The sequence below is a fragment of a genome, unplaced genomic scaffold (assembly GCF_019419815.1).
Source record: "Pyrus x bretschneideri cultivar Hongxiangsu unplaced genomic scaffold, Pyrus_bretschneideri_v1 Contig29, whole genome shotgun sequence".
NCBI classification, from domain to species: Eukaryota; Viridiplantae; Streptophyta; class Magnoliopsida; order Rosales; family Rosaceae; genus Pyrus; species Pyrus x bretschneideri.
In genome coordinates this window covers 4,414,544-4,441,332 of record NW_025999601.1, presented here as the reverse complement: position 1 = coordinate 4,441,332, position 26,789 = coordinate 4,414,544, and the positions used below count along the sequence as shown (strand labels likewise).

The 26,789-nt window shown below is 38.7% G+C and overlaps 2 protein-coding genes across 2 annotated transcripts; both read right to left on the bottom strand.

Annotated features, from left to right (window-relative positions):
• Positions 1 to 9,343: 9,343 nt before the first annotated feature.
• On the bottom strand, positions 9,344 to 17,602 carry LOC125467988 (peptidyl-prolyl cis-trans isomerase CYP71-like). Its single transcript, XM_048588963.1, is given in 15 exon segments — positions 9,344 to 9,851; positions 10,205 to 10,244; positions 10,246 to 10,356; positions 10,497 to 10,720; positions 12,160 to 12,292; positions 12,643 to 12,860; positions 12,964 to 13,140; positions 13,250 to 13,357; positions 13,587 to 13,662; positions 14,149 to 14,270; positions 14,442 to 14,530; positions 14,533 to 14,680; positions 15,434 to 15,522; positions 16,847 to 16,932; positions 17,295 to 17,602. Coding segments are annotated over 15 exon segments (1,890 nt in total). The 5' UTR covers positions 17,480 to 17,602; the 3' UTR covers positions 9,344 to 9,767.
• Positions 17,603 to 22,665: 5,063 nt separating this feature from the next.
• LOC103954236 (serine/threonine-protein kinase D6PKL2-like) lies at positions 22,666 to 26,680 on the bottom strand. Its single transcript, XM_048588694.1, has 2 exons — positions 26,037 to 26,680; positions 22,666 to 23,496 (listed from the first exon to the last, which is right to left on the bottom strand). The coding sequence occupies exons 1-2, from the start codon at positions 26,621 to 26,623 to the stop codon at positions 22,704 to 22,706; spliced, it is 1,380 nt and encodes a 459-aa protein (XP_048444651.1). The 5' UTR covers positions 26,624 to 26,680; the 3' UTR covers positions 22,666 to 22,703.
• Between the last annotated feature and the right edge of the window lie 109 nt (positions 26,681 to 26,789).

Below are 26,789 nucleotides of genomic sequence, written 5' to 3'. Positions count from 1 at the left end.
GAAATCTGTTTCAAATATATATATATAAAACACACACACACACACACACACACACACACATATATATATATATATATATATATATATCTCGTTTTGGTTCAAAATTTAATTTGGTATGAAGCACCAGTTAATTAGCTTCTTGTGTATTGAAGTTTTGTCCACTTGATGGGAATAAATTTCAAATTTGACTCAAATAGCTAGATTGCAGGATCATCGAAGCGTGGTGCAATCTCTCTCACTGGTGGTACCATTGTGGTGGCTTGAGGGGACTCACACCGTTAGGTTGTGTTGTGTTCTTTTTAAAGTTTCTGGTTTTGTGGTCTGTTCATCTGACAAAGGATAATGAAGACCTTTCTCTATGTCTCATAGCAGGGTTTCTTTGCAAATGAGCGTCCTCATGAGCAAGTTCATTAGAAAGTGAAGCAAGATTTGTCATGATGAGCGTTATCTTTCTATATGGTTGGATGTGATTGAAATTTTGTGTTGTCTTCCTGTTGTGGTTGTATTCATGAACTGTATTTTTATGTTGATGATGTTCTTTGTATAGTTGATTAATGGAATGTTTCTGTTTCATAAAAATTAAAAAAAAAAAAAAAAAAAAGATAAATAACCGGTGTAATTTTAAGCATCGTTTTTCATTTGCCTGGGAGCCTATTCAATTTGTATGAGTTTCTGGTTCAGCTTTCAACCAAACATAATTGAAAATATAATAGTTAACACTTGAACCCCAAATATTTTTAAACATGAAATAGGCCATGAATGACTAATACGGAATTTTACACGCAGCTGTTCTTTATTTTTAGAAGCCAATATATAATGTTATTGAAAAGAGAAGATTACAGGACTCACATGTATGACTCTAAATACGGGTAAAGAATCTTTAGTGACCAAGAGCTGACATGATCCAGAGAAAATAACGCACACCCTACCATAATAAAACCCCCAATTCAGCCACCAAAATGACAACGATCATTAATATAGATCAATTACAAATCGGCATAACATCCCGTTTATTAATAATAAAAAAAAATAAAAAAAAAATAAAAAAAAAATAAAAACTGTTGTTGGCTTATTTGATCGAACGATCTAGGGTTTAGAGAGAGAGGGGAGCCGGCTGCAATAATAGAGAAGAGAGATTGATTTAATTGTGAGGTGTGTTTGGTTCACCCCATTGTGCCTTTATTTATAGTAGTAGGATAGGTAAAAACCTATCCCTTTAGGATTACAACATTTAATAGGTAATCTAGTCCTGATAAGAATATAAGATACTTTCCCATATCTCCTAGGATTTACACAATCACATTCCTATTCTAAATATGACTGCAACACTCCCCTTTGAGTGTGTAAATATTCAACAAACCATCACATCAGATCTTTAGCAGATAAGGTAGAATAGTTGATGAAGTTATCGGCACAACGGGTGATCGCGAGTCTCAAATTTAAGTGAAGTATGCATTTGTAGTAAAACGCACAAAACCTCGCTATGGTAAAACCCAAGGCATGGGGAAAACCCATAGACTAAGGAGAAAAGTGAGAAGTATGCATAATGTTTTTAAACAAACGTCAAACTAGACAAAGGTAGAGAACTCAATGGAGTATGATCATCCCAGGATGGGTGCCTCATTAAAACCTCGTTAGGTAGCAAAAACCTAGTGGGAAAAATGCTCCTAACCGTAGGAAAAATAGTACATTAAGATCATATGAGTATGCTTCTAGATACTCCCCCTGAGTTAGACATAACTTCTAAATAAGAGAATTACAAGCGATTCAACTCAGATAATTTACGCATACCGATTCCTTGGACAAGCTTCAGAAAAATAGACTTGGGCAACGACTTGGTGAAGAGATCGGCCAGGTTGTCCTGGGAACGGATTTGCTTGACTTCAATGTTCTGATGCTGCTGCTGCTGGTGTGAGTAAAAGAACTTTGGCGCTATGTGCTTGGTGTTGTCTCCCTTGATGTATCCCTTCTTCAACTACTTGATACATGCTACATTGTCTTCAAAGATAGTTGTAGGAAGGTCAACGATTGATGTAAGATCACTAGTGCTTCGAATGTGTCTCATAACTTCTCTCAGCCAAAAACACTCAAGCGATGCTTCATGTAAGGCTAGAATCTCAGCGCGGTTAGACGAAGTTGCAGCTAGTGTTTGCTTGGTAGACGTCCAAGATATAGCGGTGTCTCTAACGATAAAGACATAACCTGTTGTACCTAACATCTATGTAACCAACAAGGCCAGAATCAATCCGAGTACCATAGGGGGCGGCAACATTTGGAAATTCACGGGTATAGAACAAGCCCAAATCCATTGTACCTTTGAGGTAGCAAAAAATGTCTTTAACACCATTCCAGTGCCTGAGTGTGGGCGCATTGGTGCATCTTGCCAATAGATTCACAGCGAAGGAGATGTCAGGTCTAGTGCACTGAGCCAAGTACAATAAAGCCCCAATTACACTTAGGTAAGGAACTTCGGGTTTCAAAATCTTTTCCTCATCCTCCTTGGACTGAAGGGATCTCGTTAAGCATCTAAAGTCCAAACGATCATGAGTGTACTCGAAGGCTTCATTTTATTCTCATTAAAACGACTCAACACCTTTTGGGTGTAGTTCGATTGATGTACTAGGATTCCATTCGAACAATGCTCGATCTCTAGGCCGAGGCAATATCAAGTTTTCCCAAGATCCTTCATCTTAAATTCTGATTTCAAGTGTGCAGCAATTTCCTCAAGCTCTGCGGAAGTCCCAATGAGATTCATGTCATCGACATAAATTGCAACGATTGCAAATCTGGAATGTGACTTCTTTATGAACACATATGAGCATGGTTCGTTGTTCACATAACCCTGACTTGTTAAATATTCACTCAGACGGTTATACCACATCCGTCGAATTGTTTCAATCCGTAAAGTGACCTCCTCAACCTAATTGAGAGAGTGTTCCATGGTCTAGAACTATTTGAGCCAGTAAATGGAAGTCCTTCTGGAACTTTCATGTATATTTCCGTATCTAGATCCCCATAGAGATATGCGGTTACCACGTCCATAAGCTTCATATTCCGTTTTTCGGAAACTACCAAACTAATTAGGTAGCGTAATGTTATAACGTCTATTACGGGGAAATACATCTCTTCGTAATCAATCCTAGGGCGCTGAGAGAAACTTTGTGCTACAAGGCGTGCTTTATATCGCACTATTTCATTCTTCTCATTACACTTCCTCACGAAAACTTACTTGTAGCCAACATGCTTCACGTGTGGTGGTGTAGGAACAATAGGTCCAAATACCTTACATTTCGCGAGTGAATTGAGTTCAACCTGGATTACTTGTTTCTAATTTGACCAATCGATTTTATGTCGGCATTCATCTACGGAACGTGGTTCAATGTCATCATTAAGCATAATGCCAGTAGCTACTAAGTGCGAGAATGCATCATTGACGATCATCTCATTCCTATTCCAAACCTCATCCAATACTGTGTAGTGGACCGATATCTCACGATTATCGGGAGGCCAGCATGTTTCGTCTGAAGCATCACCGTAATCTATAATAACCTCAAGCGTTGGAACAGATGAGTGAGTGATGGTCGAATTTAAACTAGGGTTACTAATTGGTGCCATTTTCCTCTTCTAGGGTTGTGAATCCTTTAAATCAATGGGTCTGCCATGCTTCAGGGTTAGAGCAGGTGATTGGCTAGCCGCCAATGTACCTTGCCGCATGGAGGGTGCGGCCTCCCCACCTTCGGGGACGGTCCAGCCTTCCCAGGCGGGTTGTTGACGTACGCGCGGTACATCTATCTTTGCAGGTGTGTTTGTAGGTATATGTGATCTTGTCACCTTTGCTAGATCATTAAAAGCATCAAGCATGCTTTGAGCAATGCTCTGAAGATCTATAATTCGTCACACCTCAATTTCAGACTAGGCAATGCGGGGATCTAAATGAGACATAGTAGGAGCATACCACGACAATTCGCAGCGTTCTGCGGGAACGTTAGCATGCTTATCTCCCCCTAACGATAGGAAGACTATCTCATCAAAGTGACAATCTGCAAAACGTGTGGTAAAGAGATCTCCTGTCAAAGGCTTTAAGTATCAAACAATTGATGGCGAATCATAACCGACATAGATTCCCATTTTTCTCTTAGGACCCATTTTGGTACGTAGCGGCTGCGCTATTGGCATATAAATGGCGCACCTAAACACCTGTAAATGCGAGACATTAGGCTCATATCCAGTAACCAACTATAATGATGAATGTGGTTAGGTAGCGGTGGGCCTCAGGCGGACCAACATAGCTGCGTGAAATATTGCATAGCCCCAGGCAGATACCGGCAGTTTGGTTCTCATAACCAAAGTCCATGCTATCAATTAAAAGTGCTTTATGAAAGCTTTTGCCAGGCCGCTTTGGATGTGAACATGGGGCACAGGATGTTCCACATCAATCCCTACTGACATGCAATAATCGTCAAAAGTCTGTGATGTAAACTCCAGTCAAATCGACTTGATCGGATAATCAGGGTGGTGAGCCCTTAGCTTAATGATTTGAGATAGGAGTCAAGCAAATGTGGCATTGCATGTGGACAACAAGCAAACATGTGATCATCGTGTCAATGCATCAACCAACACCGTAAGTATCTAAATGGTCCGTAGGTTTGTTGGATAAGTCCACAAATGTCCCCTTGAATCCTCTAAAGAAATTTAGGAGGGTCGTGAATAATCTTTGTATATGAGGGTTGAGTATTCAACTTCCCTAAAGAACACACTTTACAAGGCAAGAGTCCAACATAAGGATGTAACTTATGCCCGTGTGAAGATTTGAGGATACGACGCATCATGTCACGTCCAGGATGTCCCAAATGGTCATGCCAAAGCAAAAAAGTATCCAGGAACTCAGGCATAGGGCCAGCCACACTGTGGGCTTTTATGCCACAAATGGTTGTGATGTACAACCCATTTAGCAAGCATTCAAACTTCTCGTGAATATGCTTCTAGCTATATTCATACGAAGTGATACAAAGAATTTCAGAACCATGATCTTCAGTGGTTTCAAGATGATATTGATTATCTCAAATATCTCTAAAACTCAGCAACGTTCTTCCGGAATGTGGAGAATAGACTGCTTCCTTAATGGTCAAAATTGTACCATTGGACAACATGATACGTGCCTTTCTGTATCCTTCAATCAGGTTGGATGAGCCTGAGAGAGTTGTCAAATGAGCTTTCTTGGGTATGAAGTTAGTAAAATAGTGTTTTTCACGCAAGACGATGTGCATGGTTGCACTATCTGCCAAACAACTAACTTCCCTATTAGACATACATAGAAATAAATTGATTGAATTGGTCACATGCATAGATATAAGTCCATTCATTCAATTAAGCAATTCGAGAGAATAATATCCATTCAAATAACAATCCATAATTCAAAACAAACCAAAACCAAACAAATTATTCCAAATACTTAGGAAAATAAGGGGGTAGGGCTGGCCATTCCTAGTAGGTTCGGCCAATAGAGGTAAACACCCTAAAAAAATGTCTAATTTATTCATCCATAGGCGCTGACGCCTCCTGAAAATCTGATATCTCTATTGATGTAGTTGCATTTTCCGAATAATCCACATGTGCAAAGTTAGACTCAAGATGGGAATGATACTTGGCAATAGCCTCAGGGGAAGCTCGGCATACGTGTGACCAATGATCCCTTGATCCACAACGATAGCATATGTCTAATTTAGTAGAAGCGGGCTGAACGGGAGCTTTGCCATTGTTCTTGAAGTTTAAGGCCTTAGGGGCGAGTGGTGGACTCTGTTAGGTCACATTTCTTCCCTTAGGTACGACACTCTATTGACCTTGGGCACATGGTTGGACTTGTCGCCCATTGCCACGGCCACGACGATTCTTTCGTCGTTGATGGCTGCTAGAATAGGTCACATACGCTTTAGGTGCGGTGTTCGAGCCAGTGGGTTGGGCTTGATGATTCTTCATCAGAAGCTGGTTCTGCTTTTCAGCAAGAAGTAAAATAGAGATCAAATCCGAAAACTTGGTGAATTTTTGTGCCTTATATTGTTGCTACAAGACAATATTGGTGGCATGGAAGGTCGAATAGGTATTCTCCAGGAGATCTGATTCAGTTAGTTCCACTTTGCATAATTTCAACAAAGAACGAATTCTACAAACTTCAGAATTGTATTCATTCACAGACTTAAAGTCCTGAAAGCGAAGATGTGCCAGTCGTGTCTTCCTTCAGGCAAGTATATGTCTTTCTGGTGATCAAAACGGTCAGCCAGAGCAAGCCAAAGGGTACGTGGGTCCTCCTCAGCAAGATACTCAATTTGCAATGCATCATGGATGTGTCTTCGAATGAAGATCATTGCAATAGCCTTCTAAACTTCGTCAACAGGTTGTCGGCGATAGGTGCCTCGATGGTGGCTCTAATGCCCTTTGTAGTTAAATGGAGCTTCACGTCTTGAACCCACTTTAGATAGTTTCTTCCAGAGACTTCTAGAGCAGAGAAATCGAGCTTGTTCAAGTTCAACATGTCCCTAAAACAAAGGGAAAAACGTGAGTAGTCATATGGTAAGCCATAGACATATATCGTAGAACATACAGGTTCTATAAACATGTATTGGTTTAATTTATGCATGAAAACTACAGGTTTCATGTGGTATGTTTTGAATGAAAACTTCGGGTTTCAAAGGCACTAAATTTGAAATTACAGGTTCAATTTAGTTTTATGAACAATTAGTTCATAATGAGAGGTTCCTGCAAAAAACACAGAATGCAATATACTAGTTTGAATATAGTGGATTTGAGGATCTTCGGGAATTCAAGTGTGAGAGCTTCGTTACTACGAAAGTATGTGATGGTTCAAAGTATAAAAATAAATTATTGAATCGTTAATGTCCAAAAGTGATCTTCAGATCAATAATTATGGATTCATTATCAGATTAATGGACTGCATGTCACTTTTAATTAATTCAATAAATCAGGCCATACGGGGTCGATTATAGAAGTTAGATAATATTAAAATAATATTATTGGATCAAAAATATAGCCCCAAAATAATTTGGGCTTGGTGTCGTGGATAAGTATAAGGCAAGGCCCAAAAAAAAAAGGACCTTGGGTCATGGCTGCAGGCCACGGGGTGGAAGAAATCCCCTAGTCGTAGCTGGGTTTTCATTTGGGCCGAATGAGGGTGCACAGGACAAGGCCCAGTAGGAACTGGCCTTGTGGGTGATGCACAGGAGGATAAAAACCCAACCCTGTGGGCTGGCATGTGGGTTTGAGTGAAGGCCCAGCCTTAAAAAGGCTAGTGTCATGGCTGCAGGCCAATGCAACAAGATGGGCATGGGACTTCAAGTCCTACCGAGGTGAGTGCCAGGCTGAGGCTTGGTGGCTGCTTCCATAGTGATGGTGCGATGGTATGACGCACCATGTCCAATTCCCTTTTTTTTTTTTTTTTTCAAGATCCCTTAGGGTTTAGCAAAAACCCTAAATATACTTCTAATTTATTTTGTATAGTTTGACTCACAAATTCCACATAACAATTTAATTGTGCGATGCATGAAACAAATATATATATATATATATTGACAAATATATAAACATATACAATAGAAGGGTTCATGCATCATGGGGAATGTTTTCATGCTTCGTGGACGTTTCAAATAACTTCTTTTATTTTAAGCGTACCTGATTAGCAGAAAACAAATAAGCCTTTGAATTTGGTGGATGATAGCCTCCTCCTACGATGCGTCAATTCCTCAGCTTCTGGCAAGAGGGTGATAATAATGAGTTGTAGGCCTATTTGATTGAACGATCTAGGGTTTAGAGAAAGAGAGGGGAGCCGACTACAATAAGAGAGAAGAAAGATTGATTTAATAGTGAGGTGTGTTTGATTCACCCCATTGTGCCTTTATTTATAGTAGTAGGATAGGTAAAAACCTTTCCCTTTAGGATTACAACATTTAATTGGTAATCTAATCCTAATAGGAATATAAGATATTTTCCCATATATCCTAGGATTTACATAATCACATTCCTATTTTAAATATGACTGCAACAAAAACAAAAAAAAACACAAAAACAAAACCCCCACACACACACTTGGAACACGCTTAGAGCAACAACACAAAACTCTCCTAAAACGAGACTACATATCACAAACAACTCAACCTAAAAATATGTTGGAATGAAATACATATTACATGAGAACGAGGATAGGCCTGGGCCTCTCTTGCATTTTCTTTACTTTGTATGCTTTTGCTTGTAGTTGTTAGCTTTAGCTTTGCTGTTTGTTCAACTCCAATATGGTAATTTTATTTTTGCAAAACTTGTAAACAAGTTTGGTGCTTATAATATAATTCTCTCAAATATTAAATATTTTTTTTCGTTACACTGCTGCTCGCCTTTGTTTACAATATTTCATTCCTATACTAGAACTAGAATTATCCCTAAATTTTTCTCCCATTTTTTATATTATATTTTATTTCTCATATGGCCTAGAGGCCCCTCCTTGCTTCGACTTTTGACTTTGCCATTATTTCATTCAATAGCGGAAAATGAAGACAAACTACGACGATTCTGTAACGGCCAAATTTGAAGTTAAAATTACGGTCGACGATGCGAAGTAACGGTGAAACTCGTTGAGTTCTAGAGAGGCTAAATTACCATAAATATCTACCAAAAACCATGATGTCCAATTAAATAGTTGTATTGGATTTCTAGAAAGCATGATGTCCAGCTTTTGCTGTGTTTTAGTTCAAACAAAATGAACTAGAGGAACATGTTAAAGCTAGTTTTACATGAAAAGAAAAAACCAAAACAAAAAGGTACAAGAACTTACGCTCCTAAATTTAGCCCTATACCCTCCTTGAGTAGCTTGTATATATCATACTCCATTTATTCATTGCTTACTCCAAGAAATTCATTTGTAACCACCTTAGCTTGAATTTGAAAATACACACCATGAGCAATGGACACCACAATGGATATGCAGTGTTCATTGCTTCTTTAGTCATATGTCTCTCATCGTCTGCAGCACCATTTGCAAATGCAGAGAGCGCCTCAACTAGTTATGAGTGTTTGCAAGCAAACCCAAAACCAATTCGGCTACAACCATAAACCATGCGTAAAATCCTATGGAAAGATATTCCAAATCGTTCAGTACCTAATCTCAAATATGTTGGTGTAGTCATTGTTACCTTAGCACTTGAGCTTCCTAATTCACTATCTACGATGATGTTTTTTGTCATGTTATAATGGGATGTTGCATTCCTTGTTACTTCCGAATTATGAGATATCTAGGAAAATATGTGCGAATAATGTACTAAAATTTGAACGTAATTACATATGAAAGAATGTATCTGTCATTACTATATATCGGAAACCCTAACTAAAGGTTTGAATTATACTTTGCCTCAGTTACAGCTTAAACTTTAAAAACATTAGTGAACGAAGTTTGTTTGTCAAAGGTATTTGAGTTGAAGGAAATTAACAACATACGGCCATGGAACTCCACTGGTTAAAATCATTACATAAATAACGGTTAAACGGCATAAACAAATTACCTTGGCAACATCGTTTCTTTTTTTACCCTGAACAAGTAACATCTTGCTAAGTAATCTGGATCAAGCATGAAGCGCGGAAGTAAAACAAGTGAATCTACCCTACATTAAACGGCATAAACAAATTACCTGAATGCAATCTTTTGCAGTCAAGGTTCCACCAAAACGATCACCAACCATATTTGGAAAGCATCGTCGAAAGGGAGAATCTTAAGGCTTGGGGACAGTAACATTCAGAATTTTCACGTCTACTTGGGGCCTTTCTCCCCTGTCTGTCTTCACTTTTTCTATAGTCTGCATACAATAAGATGGGTGTCAGACGTTAATTAACCAGTCACACTGGGGGACCTCATACTACTAGCTGTGATTCACGAGTAAAAGGTATACATAAATTCCCGTCATCATAGGATAATTTCCAAGTTTGCAAGAAAAACAAAATGTCTTTTGGCAAAGAACATTTCGTCCCAAATCAATGACTAATTTTCAGGCAATTTAAAATCTCTTCCTCTCCACTCTCCCTCCTTCCACTACTCTTCGTGAAGACTGCACAGGCAGGTGATGACTCTCCCTCTCCCCATCTCAAGGAAAAGAAAAAAAAGAAAGACCACATGCAGATGATAAACACAAAAACCAAGGCTCAATAGTACCTGCACGACATCCATCCCCTTGATAACTCTGCCAAAAACTGTGCTTGTTATCAAGCCAAGGAGTAGCAACTGTGGTGATAAAGAACTGAGATCCATTTGTGTTTTCGCCCGCATTTGCCATTGATACAGTGAAAGGCCTGTCATGTCGTAAACTGCAAGGAAAGAAAATTTACATCATTGAATACTTAAACCAAAGAATTATGACAATACAAAAAATTGCAAGAGCAAACAGACAAAGTAGAAACTTTGACTTCTTTGCAACCTAACTCGGTCCATGAAATTAAATCTTTACCTTTTATGAAATTCATCCTCAAACTCCCGTCCCCAAATAGATTGCCCACCAGTACCATCTCCTAAAGGATCTCCTGTTTGTATCATGAAGCCTTTGATGACTCTATGAAATATGAGGTTATCATAATAGCCATTTCGGCAGTGTGTTGTGAAGTTCTCCACAGTTTTTGGGCATTCCTCTGGATACAATTTCATGTGTATGTCACCCATTGTAGTACGCAAAATCTGAGGAAGAAGAAAATAGAATATTAGACACCTAATGCTGTAGCATATCCCGAAGAATACAGCTAAACAGAACATGATGTATGAAAACAAAGCAATGCTGAACCCATACATCTTCATGAGAAACAGGTCACACAATTAAGAAGATGCACATCCAAAGATCTAAACCAGAAAACAAACCAGAACTAGTGGATTTAAGTCAAAAGACAGTGAAGTTACACATCCAAAGATCTATACCAGAAAACAAACCAGAACTAGTGGATTTAAGTCAAAAGGCGGTGAAATTATATACTTTTGCTCAGATGACGATATTTAGAAAAGATAACACGACATAAAAATTTCCATTACATTAATAATTTGGGTATTCATTCATCCAATTATCAAATAATTTCCAGATGAGAAAATATAAGAAATTAAAACATAACTATTAACTAAAAGAAAAACGTATGTTGGAATGGATAACAAGAATTTCACCTTGAAAATAAATGCCTTTTCTCATGAAGACAATCAAAAACTCCTTTTTTGAAAGAGGAAAGTATTTCAAAAATAAAAAAATATATATAAACATGAATGAATGGTAGGCATGGCACACAAAGCCGCACCACTTAAACACCACATCCCATATATTCACACCATAATTCACACCACCGACACATAAATCCCTCTAGCTAGCCATTCATCCATTAAAACACCCAATTTCGTCCAAAGTTGTTTGGAGTCTTTAAATCTGTTTGCTTTTACTTTAATTTCGTCAAAACCAATCCCCCCTTTAATATTTCGTGTTTACTTGGTTAGAACCTGTTTTAATTTGTTTCTTTTAGTGTTTTGAGTCAAAGTTAAGTTAGAATTCGTCCAAAGTAATCCTTAGTTTCTGTTTTGAGTCAATTTAACTTCGTTTGTGTGTTTTGAGTCAATTTAGCTTATTTTGAGTTGTTAGAGTCTAGTTTTCTGTTTTTGAGTCTAGTTTAGTGTTTTTAGAGTTTAAATTGTGTTATTAGCATCCCTCCTAATCCCCGGCCTAGAACGATCCCTACTTACATCTTTACTACAATTGTCCAAAGAGGGTTTAATTTGAGTGCTAGCCGGGGAATTGTAATTTTAAAGGGAATTGTAATTGGCACTCCAAACTTTCAATAGTTAGAAAGAAAAATACACTTGTGAGAAGTGCACAATTAGATTTTTGGAGTTCCACTAGCAGTTCTCTTTTTAAAATGTATTTGTCAATTCCTTATTGTAGGTCTAAAAAAAAATTAGAACCAAACAAGTCTGATATCATCTTCTCCTTTTTCTTTCTCTTTCTTTTATTTTTCTTTTGTAATTTGAGAATGATAGCATACCAAGATACAAGAGAATCAAGGGTTATTATTGAAAATTTAAGAAAAGTACAAGTAAAATGGAGGAGAAGACAATCACATCCAAGATACAAGGAAAAACAAACTTACCACATTGTCAGGTAGAGACGTTGTAGCTGATTTACCAATCTCTGATGCAGCCAAGAGTTCATCAGCAGGAGGCTTTTCGTTGAATATATCTCTTCCCTTAGTTGCATCTTCAGGCTCTTCTGGTTCTCGCTGACTGAACAGAGCACGAGGAAGTCAGATCAAATTAAAAATGCAGAATCACAGTTCCATAACACCAGAATATAAAGTAGTCACACTAATGGGTGAGATATGCAACCGACAATAACTATATGAATACTTCAATCTTATATCCCAAATCATAATCCAATTTCTTCTTTCCAAGAACTTTTACCAATATCAAGATCTCCTCCAAGTACAAATCTGGGCCAGAAAAATATCAGCATGCAATAACTTGGGCATCCAATCATCATTAGCCATGTAGTAATGAACCAAAAGCATAAGCTTAAAAGAAGAAAAAACAATAACAGACAGGTGTTTTCGAGGTTGTCTGAAGTATTTTAGTACCTGAATAGATAGATTCTGTGTTTTTTGAAAGCACAACATATGAGAGTAGGATCTGTCAAAGGCTCTTTGCTTTCATTAACATTTGCTGCAGCAGCAGGAATTTTTCTAACTTTTTTACTGCTTCTGTCACCTTGGTATAAGGCAATTCTCAAAAACCTATCATTATTCTCCACTTTTCCGAGAATTCGGGAAACTTTATTGGTGTGTAAATTTACCACCTGAAATAGAAAAACAAAATTAAAACAGAACAAATTAGTTTCCTTCTTTACTCAAGAGAAGTAATGGGAAGGGGGAGAGGACAGTCCAACTCTATTATATTACTTTTATTCCAAGGAGAGTTGCATATATGAGAAAATTTGAGCTTTCATCAAAAACTGCATTCGGCTGTGGGGCAAATTCTGTTTTCTCAATTTCCCTCTCAACAGCCATTCTTCGCCCAAAGTCGATAGCTTCCAGCTGGTACAAAGGCACATCACTTCTCTGGAGATCTTGGGCCACCTAATCAGTGCAAGATGATCAATAGGAGTGTTAAAAAAACAAAGATTCTTAAAAACATTAGAGATTAACATACATACAATAAAATGTTCAGGTAAAAAACTGATGTTACCTCGAGAGTTTCATCATAAACTCGTCGTAGTTTTCCTGTGCTAAACCAAAATACACGTATCCTGCGATCAGGTGATGTAATTGAAAATTGCTTACCATCCGGGCTAACCTGAGGAACCAAAGAGATTTTGTAACAAATTTCTTTCGTCATACATCAGCTATTAACAAAGTGTGGAACAAACCAAAACAAAACAAGTTTGAGCTTTATCTAAATGCTATTAACAAAGTGTGGAACAAAACAAAACAAGTTTGAGCTTTATCTAAATGTACAAATAGAATGAGTTCATACTTCATAAGGATCAAAAGCCTGAAAAAGTTAAATCGATTTCCAACAGTACCTCGATAGAAGAAACGGTAGTTTTGCATTTCGGGATTTCAAACAGATTAGTATCACTTTTCATTCTGAACTTCACCCTGCAAACACCACATGAAAGCAGTATAGTTCTATTAGGAAGTGAACAAATTAAACACTTGATTAGTAAATCCTTAATGAACAGATGTCATCAGAATTGTGTTATTTGCTATGCTAATGAGAGAAAAGTGAGTAGAGAACAAAAAAATATGCACACAAAATGTAATTGCCAACACTCTCAAAAACAGCACATGTTGAATTCTCACTGGCAGTCTCTCTCTATTTTCTAAAAAGCTGGCTTAGTTATATTTGACTAGGATAAAGGTAAGCAAAACTTGGTAAGTTTGACTGCTCTGACTGCAACAGTAGAACTATTGTCTTACCACAATTTTATACCGAAACCAATCTTACAGGAACTGTGAAAGCTGATCATATGAACTTATCATCCTCATATAGTTTTCACATAAAAATTTGGTGTACCTTCATACAGTTTCTCTACCATATTGATGACGGAAAATTATCGTATTAACATGCCAAGGTGCACATACCCAGTCTCTGGAAACTTAAGGGTGTCAGGACTCCAATACTCAATCATTCCCTGTTGATCAGCTGAAATCACTGTATCAAATACAGGATTATACCTCATAACTTTCACTGGGCCCAAGTGTACCTGAGGAATGGATTAAGAAAAGAAATGGAAAACAAAATTGGAAGTTCAATTTGTTTAAAGTAGGTACATATTCTTCTAATAAAAATATGATTCTGAAGGGGAAAAAAATATGTAGAAATATGATTCTGAAGGGGAAAAAAATATGCCACTTCCAACATTGCAACAACATACCTCTCTGGAGATAATAGGTTCATTTGTACCAGACCGTGCATCGAAAATGTGTACATATGATGAGTTCCTGTCACTGATGGCAAGCCTGGCTTGACATCCCCTTGTTTGTAGACCCACTCAACAGCACCAGGAACAAACTCTGTGCGAATCATGACCATCATATCGTAGTTGACTACGTCATATATCTTCACAGACTTGTCATTTGAAATTGTACAGCAAAGCAAACCATCAACACTAACCTGCATAGCTGAACAAGTTAAGGTTGATGACTGCAATACAGGGAGTTTGAAATCTACATAAAATCATTAATAACCAAAGAAATCAAAAAGGTCGGCTGGCGCACGCAAATAAATAGGTGAGCAACAAACTGAAAATTACAAACCAAAAACAAAAAATCCTCACATATCAACACACACAAATCAGGTCGTTCATGTATATGCCATGACCATGAGTTAGAGGAACTAAGAAAAACATAAGAACTAAACATGGTTATGGACAAACTTTTCTCGTTACCATCAGAGTCTGAAATTTGAGGACACAGCATCCGAAATCACTTTTATTTAGTACCAAAACTGGGGATCGAAAAAAAAGGAAAAACAAAAAGCGCAGCTAACTTTGAATACAAGGAATAACAGGATGACAACTAGTTCTCTACACAATAAACTGAGTGTACAGAGCTTGTCTGCTTGACAAACATATCCTCTATCAAACAAGATTAGAAACAGATAACTGTACCACATTAATTAGAGAGCCAAAACTTCAGCTAACTGTGATTAATACAACCTAACACATATTCAGGAATCCTAAGTTTCACGTACAAACTAAAACAGGAGAACAATATGCAGCTTTTATGTGTATGATGTTGTATTAAGGATAAACCTACTTCAGATTGCATGTTCAGAGTCAACCCAATATTTAGAAAGAAAGCAGTGATCAATCTAAAAGTAAAATACGGCAGAGTACACATGTAGTAATGTGGAGGAATAACTCACAGCTAGGCCTTCAATTGGACCAAGGTGGGACCTAAAATGCTTTGCAAACTCAATGCCAACAGCCTTTTTCTTCCAAAACTTCAAATGTCCTGGTAGAAAAACAAAAAACAAGAATAAGGAATGGAATCATACGTAGCTTACAAATAGAAGAAAACCAAAAAGGTCATAACGCAAGGTCTTATGAGTAACATCATCAATTCCCCAGTCCAGGTAGTAATATGAATTAAATTGCATATAGTTAGAAGGCAATAAAATATAAATTCAGGCCATATTACTGCAATATTTAGTGGCAGAAGGAAACTTATACCCATCCTTGTATTTACACACTTATTTTGAAAATCAGGAAGTCCATTCCATGATATTTCAGGATGTAAACATAGACATAGTATGCTGGCTACGCAAATCTCGTTCGACTCAAACACACACTTCATCTAAAATGCATACTTCCATTTTACTAAAACACATAGGAGTCATGATCCAAAAGCATACTTCCATTTTACTAAAACACATAGGAGCCAAAATTAGGCTAAAGAATCTTTTTTTCTCTTTTTTGCAGACATATATATACTATCAGGCTACATATGGGGCTCGTTTGGTACACATGATTGGACTGCAATGGAGAACTCTCAAATTTCAGGCTATATTGAAGGTGGAAGTGAATGGTTTTTCATTTGGAGGGGATTAGAAGAGGATTAGCTTTGAAGGAAATTCATCCCTTCTAATCCTTCCATTTTAAAGAGAATTGCAATGGTAAGTTTCCTTCATGAGTAATCCATCTTCTATCCTCTTTGATAATTTTATAATTTCTCCCTTCGACATACATTTAATTTAGTAGGCTTATACATTCCAATCCAATCATGCGCATCAAATAAGCCCTTGGTTCCTAAACTTGGAATGGATAGGACTGGATAGCTCACTTGTTCATCTAATTCCCTCAATTTGGATAAAAATTTGGAAGTAGGCCTTCATTTCTTAATTCAACATACCTTGAAAGTGGCAACTTATCCAATCCAATCCAATCCTTCGGACCAAACCTGGGCTTAGAATATATGCCACCCTGCCCTGCACTAAACTCTTACTCACCACAATGTCATCAAAACTTAGCAACCACTGCTTAGGCTACAACTTCTTATCTTACCCACATCACGCTATGTGGATGCACATTAATCACGTTACTCGTACAGTTTTCACAAGAGTAGTAAACTGGGACCTTCCCCAAAATATTTTAAACTTTTGGTAAGCAAGAACTTCCTAATAGAACCACAAGAAGTCATCGAAAAATCAGCATGGACACATAGCCAATTCATTAATTAACACCATATCTACCCAAGTAGCAGATGACATGCACAATACAAGAGAAATAACTTCAAATTAATTTTCGGACATGCAAGAACAGTATGTTGCTATCATTACCATCAATGCTTCCAGTTACGACAAAATCCGCCGATGACACAGCAACATGCGTAACAACGTCACGGTGCATATAACTTTTCTCGTACCTGTTTATGCCACCAAAAATAAGAGAATACAAGAAAAAATTACATGAGAATTGTTCTACCTAACTGCTAATGCTCTTGGCAGGGAGAACCAAAAGAAATCAACATCAAGAATTTGAATTCAACTCATTCGGCCAAAACAATAGGGATCATAACACATGGGATTTGCCCAATTAACACGAGCTGAGTTTCCTAGGGTTTAAGGGTTTATGAAGCCAAACAACAAACTGACATTTTCGAGTAGAAACTAAATTTTGAAACTCCAACTGAATTGCAATACATAATCACGGAAATTCCCAATTCAAACTAAGAATTGGACCAAAAAAACAATCAGGAGACCGAAAGGGGGGGAAATCAATACATACATTAGAGCGGAGGGAAGAGCATCGAGGTAGGCGTGCTCGAACTGGAGGGGCCGCTTGGGGCGAGAGCGAGGGGGTGGGGGTGGGCCGGGACCCACCATGGGCTCCTCCTCGGTCTCCGCCACGCTGTTCAGGGGTTCGGCTACGTCTGTTGCTAGGGTTTCTCCTCCATTCTGAGGCTCCTCCATGGTTGCTCCTAGGGTTTTGCTGGAGACGAAACACTGCAACCGCACCGAGGCAGTAGGTTTTGTAAGGCGAAGCTTGAATTGTTGGAGTGAAAGGAAGGCACTGGAAATCTGGATTTTTTTAATTTAAACAGGGACAATGAAACACCGCCGCCATTTTTCATACGGGGTTCCGGACCGTTACCGGTTCAAGATTGGGCCGGACTCGTGTAATCTTTATGATTAGGAGGATTTTGTCTCTTTGGGCCTAACCACGATTGGTTGTGGACCTATGGTCCTAAGGCTGGCCTGTTTATGTTGCCACCGATTACTATTTCGTTCTTACTTCTATCTTTTATTAGAAATGGTATTAATATTTGAAGCTACTCTAAGGGGGAGTTTGAATGGCGGATGTAGTGGGTTGAAGAGAATGTCATCTCCACCAGGTCATTCATCACTTGCATAACTATTTCGTTTTTAATATCAGAAGGTTTCTTCTAATTATAATGGTTAAAATGAAGCTCTAAAAACAACCTACATTCATGGCTAAAAGAAAGCGTCAAAAGCGATGGTCAATAAAATAAAGCATCATAATCCATTTATTTCCGGCTGGTAAAAAGAAGAATAACTATTTCTATTAAGTAAACGCCAAAAGATTACTACATTTGTTGACCTGTAATGTGGGAAATTTCTTCCATGCTACGTAGTACGTAGCATTCTAAAAATCGGCCTGAACATTTCTTAGGTGTTGGGCGGTGGGGTTCCATGGCCATCTTGGGCAAACAAAATCACTAAAAATCGAGGAAGAACTAGGGAGTCTAAATGCTAGGTTCCAAGTTTTTTTTAATAAACTAATTAAGTTAAAGTGGGTAACGTGTAACCTACCCAAAACACAAAGGGACCCACAAGCTCTCGTGCCGCATATCGCCTCGTCACTTTATGTCTGTGCAAACCCAAAACTCTCACTCGCGCCACATGTCATCTCGTCGATCCTATAAACCCAGACTTGATTAGTTGATTCTACAAACCCAGAAGCTCTATGCAAACCCATGCTTGATCAGTTGATCTTACAACCTCCATCGCTCTACCTCTGTGCTATATATCCATTGCTTCTGTAATTTGAAAATACTCTGTGATTTAGACTCGACATGCATCTCTCGAAACTCGTTCTTATCTGGAGCGAATCGTGATTGATGAGATGAGAGTCGAGACCCACTAACCACTGTCAAATTATTCTCTTCCTTTATAAATAATGCAAGACTTTTGAATTGTTAGTTTGCTTACTAAATTACAGTCATGAGGCTTTTGAAAGTGTGAATAGACACTTATTTATATGATACAATAATAAATTTACTTAAATTCGCTTAGGACCTAACCTGTTGCTCAACTAGCGTCTAGCATCTTTTAAAATCACGTTACATAACATTAAATGCTACGAACATTGGATGCTCTTTACATTGATTTTGATTATTGCCTTTTATTTTGGTCCCATGGATCCAAGCCATCCAATGCTCATAGCATTTAATGTCACGCCCGGATCCCGACGTACATCCAAGATCGACACGTGACATCACCAAGTACCTGTATATCTAACATACCTGCCTTGGGGATATGGACAAAGCACAACTCAAGATTCGAATTGCATAGTAATTTTTTGTTTACTTTATGGTTGCATGTAACCTCTTTGTTAGACTACATACGTACCTTCCGACGAGATCAAGCCATTCGTAGTTCACCATTTGTTAAACTCTGAACTTTTAGTAAAACACTTCCTACCAAAAAAACATATAGTACCACACTACACATCAACCATAAGCCAAACAAGAGCTGCCATCTTGCCATTCACACACACATATGCTTTCCATCACCATTCCACAATCACATCAATTAATAACTCATACAATACACCAACATACAGGGCTAGAGTGACACAGTTTGGCCGAAGCCTACATCTCTAAACTTTCTCAATTTAGACCAAATCTAACGAATCAACTAAGTCAAGGATGTGATCTCATACCACTCAATGAAATCCACCATCGGGTTTGGGGTTTCTAACCACTCAATGGAACCAAAATACTAAGAGGGATTTCATACCACTTAACGAAATCCAAACCAGAATATGATTCCGAATCACTCAACGGAATTGCAAAGTAAAGGGGATTCTAGACCTCTCAACAGAATCCGAGTGGATACAATTCCGAACCACTCAACAAAATCACTGAGTACAATGGATATCAGACCACTCAATGAAATTCAAAACAGGATACGATTTCGGACCAGTCAACGGAATTGCGGAGCACGAGGGATTCCTAACCACTCAACGGAATCCAGATGGAGTAGGGAACCAGCACTCAACAGAACCCCAACGGAATCCAGTTCCGGACCATTTAACGAAACTGAGCGGAAGTCCAAAAAACATAACCACGACTCGAAGAAACAAGACATAATCAAGTTACACAATTCATGAAGGCTCAATGAAATGAAACAAAGCACAAGTTACACAATTTAGAATGGCTCAATGATGGAAAAATGAAACAAGAAACGAGATATGAAACAAGTTTTGAAGCAACAAATCCCCATGTCAATGGGTTATCAGTCCATTACTAGCCTCACATTTCACAAAAAATTCACATGCATTTCAAATCACATTTCACAAATATTTCCAATCCATAAGTCAAATCACATTTAATAAAAATAGATCGATGGCTAAATATAAAATAACAATTTAATATAAAACACAGTTCTAAAATCATGTCGTATCCACAAAGAATACTAACATGGAGATTTCAGGGTAATAACCAGATCACATATATTAAAGTCACTCATCGAGATAAGCCCGCAAAGCCTCACTGAGTCTCTAGTAATACTAATTTTAGAACTTAAGGACGATTACAAACATGTGGATCAAAGTCAACCCTAGTAATTCAATTCATCAAGATTCATATGTTGGACTCCCAATATGTCAATTCCTAATGTCCTGAAATATTACGTACTATGTACTAAAGTTTGGTGTCATCCAACGGTCGGATCGTCGATTCATATAATAATCAAGTGGCGTACCATAATGAAAATAGGTTCAAACAATCAAATCTCATCAAACAAATATAAAATATGAAATCAGGACATCTAATTTAAGTTAAAAAGGCATTGTTGGCCTACTGGCCACGCGCCACTGCACGCGCCGCGGCAGGTGATGATTTCCGGAAACAAAAACCCAATTTTTAGACAAACTCCAAAAATTACCAAATTTTACATAATTGTAGAACACAACAAGGGGAAGAACTTTCATACCTGGACTGAATTCCAATTCGACTGGAAAATACCTGGAATTGCCATCGATCCGTTGAAACCCTAGAAATGGGTGTTCTTGATTCGACTCCAAAACAAGCTCTGACGCCTCAACCAACCTATAGGCATTGTTCCTATGGTTAAAAGGAGTTGATTGATGGTGGTAATTGACTGTAATACTTTTAGGAATGACAGATCGCTGCCATAGACCTCTCGGCGCCAACAACACCATTCTTCAAGAAAATGAAGCCAATCCTTGTCGAGTTTGGGTGAAAATGGAATAGGGATCGACTAGGTTCAAAGTGGAGATCAATATGGCAGTGGTCCTATCGTCAATGGTGGTCGGATTAGGGAGATACAGAGTTGGGTCGGGTCAGCGGGTTGAAAAGGGTTCGGGTTAGCTCGTTCCTCCCTCATTTCTGTTCCCTCCTTTCTGATTGGCCAGTGTCTCTCCTCCTTTCCCTCCTTTCTCTTCTCTTCTTCCCATCTCAGTCGTACACGTGGCACCCATATTGTTGCTCCAGCAAATCTGGAACCTTCTAGATTAGTGGTTAATTACTATTTTACCCCTGTATTTAACCACTAATTTCTCTTTCGTTAAAACTCCGTTTCACAAACCTTTTCTTGCATGCGCACTTGTGAGGTTGAGCTCTATCCCAAATATGTAAATAAAAGTGACAAAACATATAGGAATTAAATACGTCCTCGAAAAGTTTGTTTAGTTCATTAAGGGCATTTTTTCCTTTTACTTACTGAAAAAAAAAAAAAAAAAACTATAAGCCGTAATTATAAATGTGTTGAAACTAAGAATACGAAATATGTAATTTTAAATAGTGAAATCCGAGGATGGGATTTTACATTTAATGCTACGTAACATCGAAGTGGAACGCATGTATGTTATAACTTCAAGTCAATTTGAAGTAGGTAATGTGTTCATTAAGTAAAATCAATAATTTGACCATTTGTAATGTGACAACTTAAAAAATAGAAAAGAATCTTAATATGTGACATAGTTCGGGTTTGGTAACAAGTTATTTTGACAGGTCAAGTTCATAGTTGACTTTTTGAATTTGTTAATGAGTTAACATAACATGACAAGTTAAAATAATAAATTGACACAAGCATGGCAAAGATGACCCATTTGCTAGTTTAAGGGGCAACTAATGGAACATTACATCAACAAAATGAGACTAAAAAAATAAAGTAAACAATAAGAGCCAGTAAACTATTCATGACAATAACAGATTTGAAAACTCAATCCAGCTTTGCTAACAACAAATAGAAGATACAAACTTAAAAAAAGGAGGAGAAAACAAAGTGATGCAAACAAAATGTGGATGTTACTCATCCAAAAACAAAATAAAAATTAACGGAGATGAATGAAACTTAGCAAGCAAGCAACCAAGACTCATGTGAGGTAGGTTCTCTTAAAGAGCGAAACAAATTTGAATAGTAGCTCTCAAACACCTGCCCAAATCTCAAACCCCATCTCCTTCCAAACCGAACACTTCACATGGGAAGGCGGCCCAAACACACATTTCACAATTTCTCACAACCACTCTAAATTCCATCCAAACGATGAACGCTCCAAGGGCTCCCGGCGCTGCCACTCCCCCCGGGGGGGCCGGCGCGGGGTGGGGCTGCGTTGTTATGAGGCGGATCATTAGATGGTGGACAACGGAAGCCCAGCGGATGTACCAAGCCGTCCGAAGTCAATGTCATTGCTTATGTTCATATTGTCGGGATTTCAACACCAGCATTGACTTTGGAAATTTGTGAATTAATTTAGTACATGTCGGTTTACCAAATCATATGTGGCCACATAAATTAGGCCACCCCATATAAAGATGAAGTGTTTAAGAGTAAATGTACGTACTACGTTGTTTTGTTTTGTGATAACGTAATGAAATATTTGTGACAAGTGCGCAATATATTTTTCTTATTTGAGTTTGTTTTCTGATTAATAATATTCCATTTTCTCAGGACAACTTTGATCAGATACAACTCGCCTACTAAGTGGTGGGGGAATAAATGGTGGAGGTGTACATCTCAACAACGCCCAATTAACCCCTTGGAAAAATGGGTGCCTCTTTACTGCCGATGCACCCATCAACGATCCCAATCGCCGAGCCGGATCCTTGACCAGCAGTTGTGAGATGAGGTCCTTGGCCGTGGCCGGCACAGCCGGTTCTTTCGGAAGCTCTAGGGCTCGAGCCACAATATTTGCTAGGGTTAGCTCATTGTCCACGCCCCTAAAGGGTGTCACACCATAGAATAGTTCAGAAATAAATATCCCTAACGTCCACCAGTCCACTGCACTACCATGTCCCTCACCGGACACAATCTCCGGAGCCAAGTACTCGTGTGTCCCGACAAATGACATGGACCGGACGTCAACGGGCTCGGACACAAACTCGGGGCCATTTTTATGGCTCTGCTTCTTCTTCCGCTTGTTTTTCGGGTGAAAACATGACACGGAAGGGACCATACAACTGGGCAGTATGCATGAAGATGATGCAAATGGGGGTGGATCAAGTGAGTAGTCTTTTCGTGGTGCAGCATTTGGGGTATTTTGAGTAGAGATGATCTGAGGCGTTGATGTACCATCGTCGCATTTTAACGAGAGGTCAAAATCCGTAAGCATGATGTGACCGTCAGATCGAACTAAAACGTTTTCCGGCTTCAGATCACGGTACACAATCCCCATCATGTGGAGGTACTCAAGAGCTACAATCACCTCCGATGCGTAGAACCTAATCATGATATTAAATACCAGTTAGTATGCTAATCAAGGATCCAACATATGATTTGTTATATCATGATCAATTGTTCACTTGTCTACATGTGACCAAAATATTTTAGTTTAGCAAAATGTCATTCGTTTGGTTGGGGTCACTCCTGGAAGTGAATTCCGCACATTTTTTTTCTCTTTTTGCACACCCCAATTGATTTTGTCTCTTGATTCTCTTTGATTTATTCAATCAAAAGACCAGGGTAAACATAAGTGCGCAAAAGGAGAAAAAGGCGTTCAGAAATCACTTCCCAATGGATAAAGGGGGGAAAGAGAAAAGTATACGAAAATATAGCTGGGTTATTAACCTACTGGACCTTAGCCCTACTTCGAGTCTTCAATCATATATAGAGAGGTTTAACTTTTTAGATGAAATTCAAAAGACATAACTCTCTAAATTAACAAGGTTCGCAACCAATTTGCAAGTTAATGATAAAAACACATGCAAGCAATCCATTGCCATGATAGTAAAAAGCACTTGTAAATTGCAATTATCACAAACAAAAACTGTATATAATTGATGATGATAAAGAAAAGCGAAAAGCACTTGCATATAATTGATGAAATAAGTACTTTTGATGTGATTCTCTGGCCTGAAATTCATCCCTAACCACTGAGTCACCCCGTGGTGGTTCCTTAATGTGTTTTGGCTAGGAACACTTTTGGAATGGAAAAGGACGAAAGAGAAGAACCTCATCATTTTTTATGGTAAGAAAACAGATCACTAACAACATTTCCTCTTTATCTATTACTTGCTAAAAATTTTACTACTAAGCTTAATGACAGTATTGCCTCCTGAGAGCGTTCGTGAATCCCACTTTGCCCCCGGATGTCACTTTGACGACTCACCTTGCCCCTCTAAATCATGTTTTTGTGTCCCACGTTTCGTCGGCATTTCACCTTTCAGTTGCAGACATACTCAGACTGCTGGGACCTTACCCTACTATAATTGAAATTCAAAAGACACGACTGCCTAAATTAAGAGTAGTCTCAACCACAAGCCAAAAGCAAGAAAACAACACTGGGGCCACTATTTTGGGAAATCCTGCAACAATTATCTGAACCCAAAATACTGGAATTCAGATTTTAAGGGACCTGTTTGGTCCTTGAATGCAACAAAATCTATCCAACAAATCAACAAGAAATAGGGAAAAGAAAAGCTCACATAAAATTAACATCCTAAACATTTGCAATCAACCCAAAACGTAATTATTCAATGTATTTTTTTTTTAGCAATTTTATACTTGTACGACTTGATTGCTAACTAAACAAAACTAAACGACTAAAGCTGCCTAAACGACCAGGACCAAAGTGGAAAACGGGGAAAACTATAGGGGCAAAAATGTGATTTGGCAAAGAGAAGAAAACTACTGTTAAGTGTAGGGTAAAGCACATATCGTTCGACGTGCCATATTAGTGATAGCCTTGACTCAAACCATAGTGTGCACGTGCATGTAATTATAATTGGCCTTTTTAAGCACATGACAGTCAAAACTAATCAAACGTACTTTCAACGAAACAAACGACCCGCATGGCATCTCAAGCACAAAGAAGATGACTTATAAGAATGAGTTCGCCGCTACTGTCGTAGCGTGACGTCTCAATCTAATAATATCATAATATAAACATATATTTATCCATATATCGTTATATTATTAGACTAGGATGTTCGATGGTCTGGTTAGACTTCTTTCATACAAATTGCTCTCCAAGTGAAAGTGGTCAATTGTCTTAGCATTCTTCGAGCGTTTGAATTTCATATTTTCTCCATCCTTAGTACTGGTTTTATACTAAGGTGCTTTTATAAAAAGTGAATATAAAAAAAAAGCTGAACTCAAAAATATATTTGGTAAACATTTAAAAATAGCTTATTTTCACAGTTTTGGATGAAAAAAAGCTAAAAATGTGAAGCAGCAAAAATGAACTTATTCTCATAGCACAGCAGAAACAATTTTTTTTTTTTAAAGCATAATAATATCAAACCAACCCTTGACGTAGCTTAAAGTGGTAATATTATTTACAAAAAATAAAAAAATAAAAAAATAAAAAAAATTCAGTACACATATAAACAGCCACTTATTGATTCCGTGGCACACAAGTTGTTATTCTTCTACCGTGCTTATGTATATTGATTCGGTATCATACAAGTTGTCATTTCTTGTACCGTGCTTACGTGTGCTTAACAACAGTTGACAATTTACTCCTAAATCCTAAATTTCATTTTCACCCATCAATCTATATGTCCAGATTTTATCAGGTGCATGTCAGGTACACCCTGAAGCTTTTTCCATTAAAATAGGTAGACCCCAGCAAACAACCTGACAGGTAAAGCGGTACAAGTGTCGGGGCCGCACAGCACGATTCAGAAAAGTCTGAACCGTGCAAACGCGTACCATTACATCACATCAAAACTAAGCCCTCCGATCGTCATCAATTACGGCCCTGAATTTAATTTCGTTATGGAAAGTACTGAATTAAGGAAGGAAATGCTAACGTGCGCACCTGACGGCAGGTTCGTCGAAGCGTTTGAACGGCTGGCGCTGGCGGAGGACGTGGAGGTCGCCGCCGGGGCAGAACTCTGTCAGCAGGAAATACCAGTTGGGCGCGTCGATACTCGCGTAGAGCGTGGGCAAGAACGGGTGCTCCAACATTTCCAATATTTCCCTCTCTGTCCTCGCCCGCCCTTCCTTTCTTCGGCTAATCAATTCCTTCTTGTCCATCACCTTCGCCGCAAATACGCACCCCTGCGCCCCACCGGGGGACTTCAACTCGGCCAAGTAGACGGAGCCGATGTCGCCGGAGCCGAGGCGCTCCGCGAATTTGAGGTCAGAGAGGGAGAGTTGCCGGGTCGGGGATTCGGATCGGATCTTGTAGATTGCGGACCAGAGAGGGTCGGAGGAACAGGATTGGGGTCGGGACTTGGGGACTACGGAGGCGGGGAGGCGAGCGGAGGAGGAGGCGGATGGCGGGAGCGTGGATTCGGAGCAGGAGCTGGTGCTGCGCTTGGTAGTGGTGGTGTTGGTGGTTGTGGTGGAGGTGAAGCTCAGGCTTTGGAGGTCGTCGGCTAAGTCGTCCAGACAGGGCTCCATTGCGGGGAGAGAGAGAGAGAGAGAGAGAGAGAGAAGAGAGAGAGAGAGAGAGAGAGAGTGGGGAGTGAGAGAGGAGGAAGGAGAGCTACTTTGCTGAGAGAGCGAGGAGGGAGTGAGAGGAGGTTTTGAAGGGCGGGGGAGACAGGAGACTGGAGAGAGATTGTTG

Coding starts and splice junctions, on each gene's coding strand:
- LOC103954236 (XM_048588694.1), bottom strand. CDS start 26,623: ATGGAGCCCTGTCTGGACGACTTAGCCGACGACCTCCAAAGCCTGAGC. Junction 23,497..26,036: donor TTCGACGAACCTGCCGTCAG/GTGCGCACGTTA, acceptor TATCATGATTAG/GTTCTACGCATCGGAGGTGA.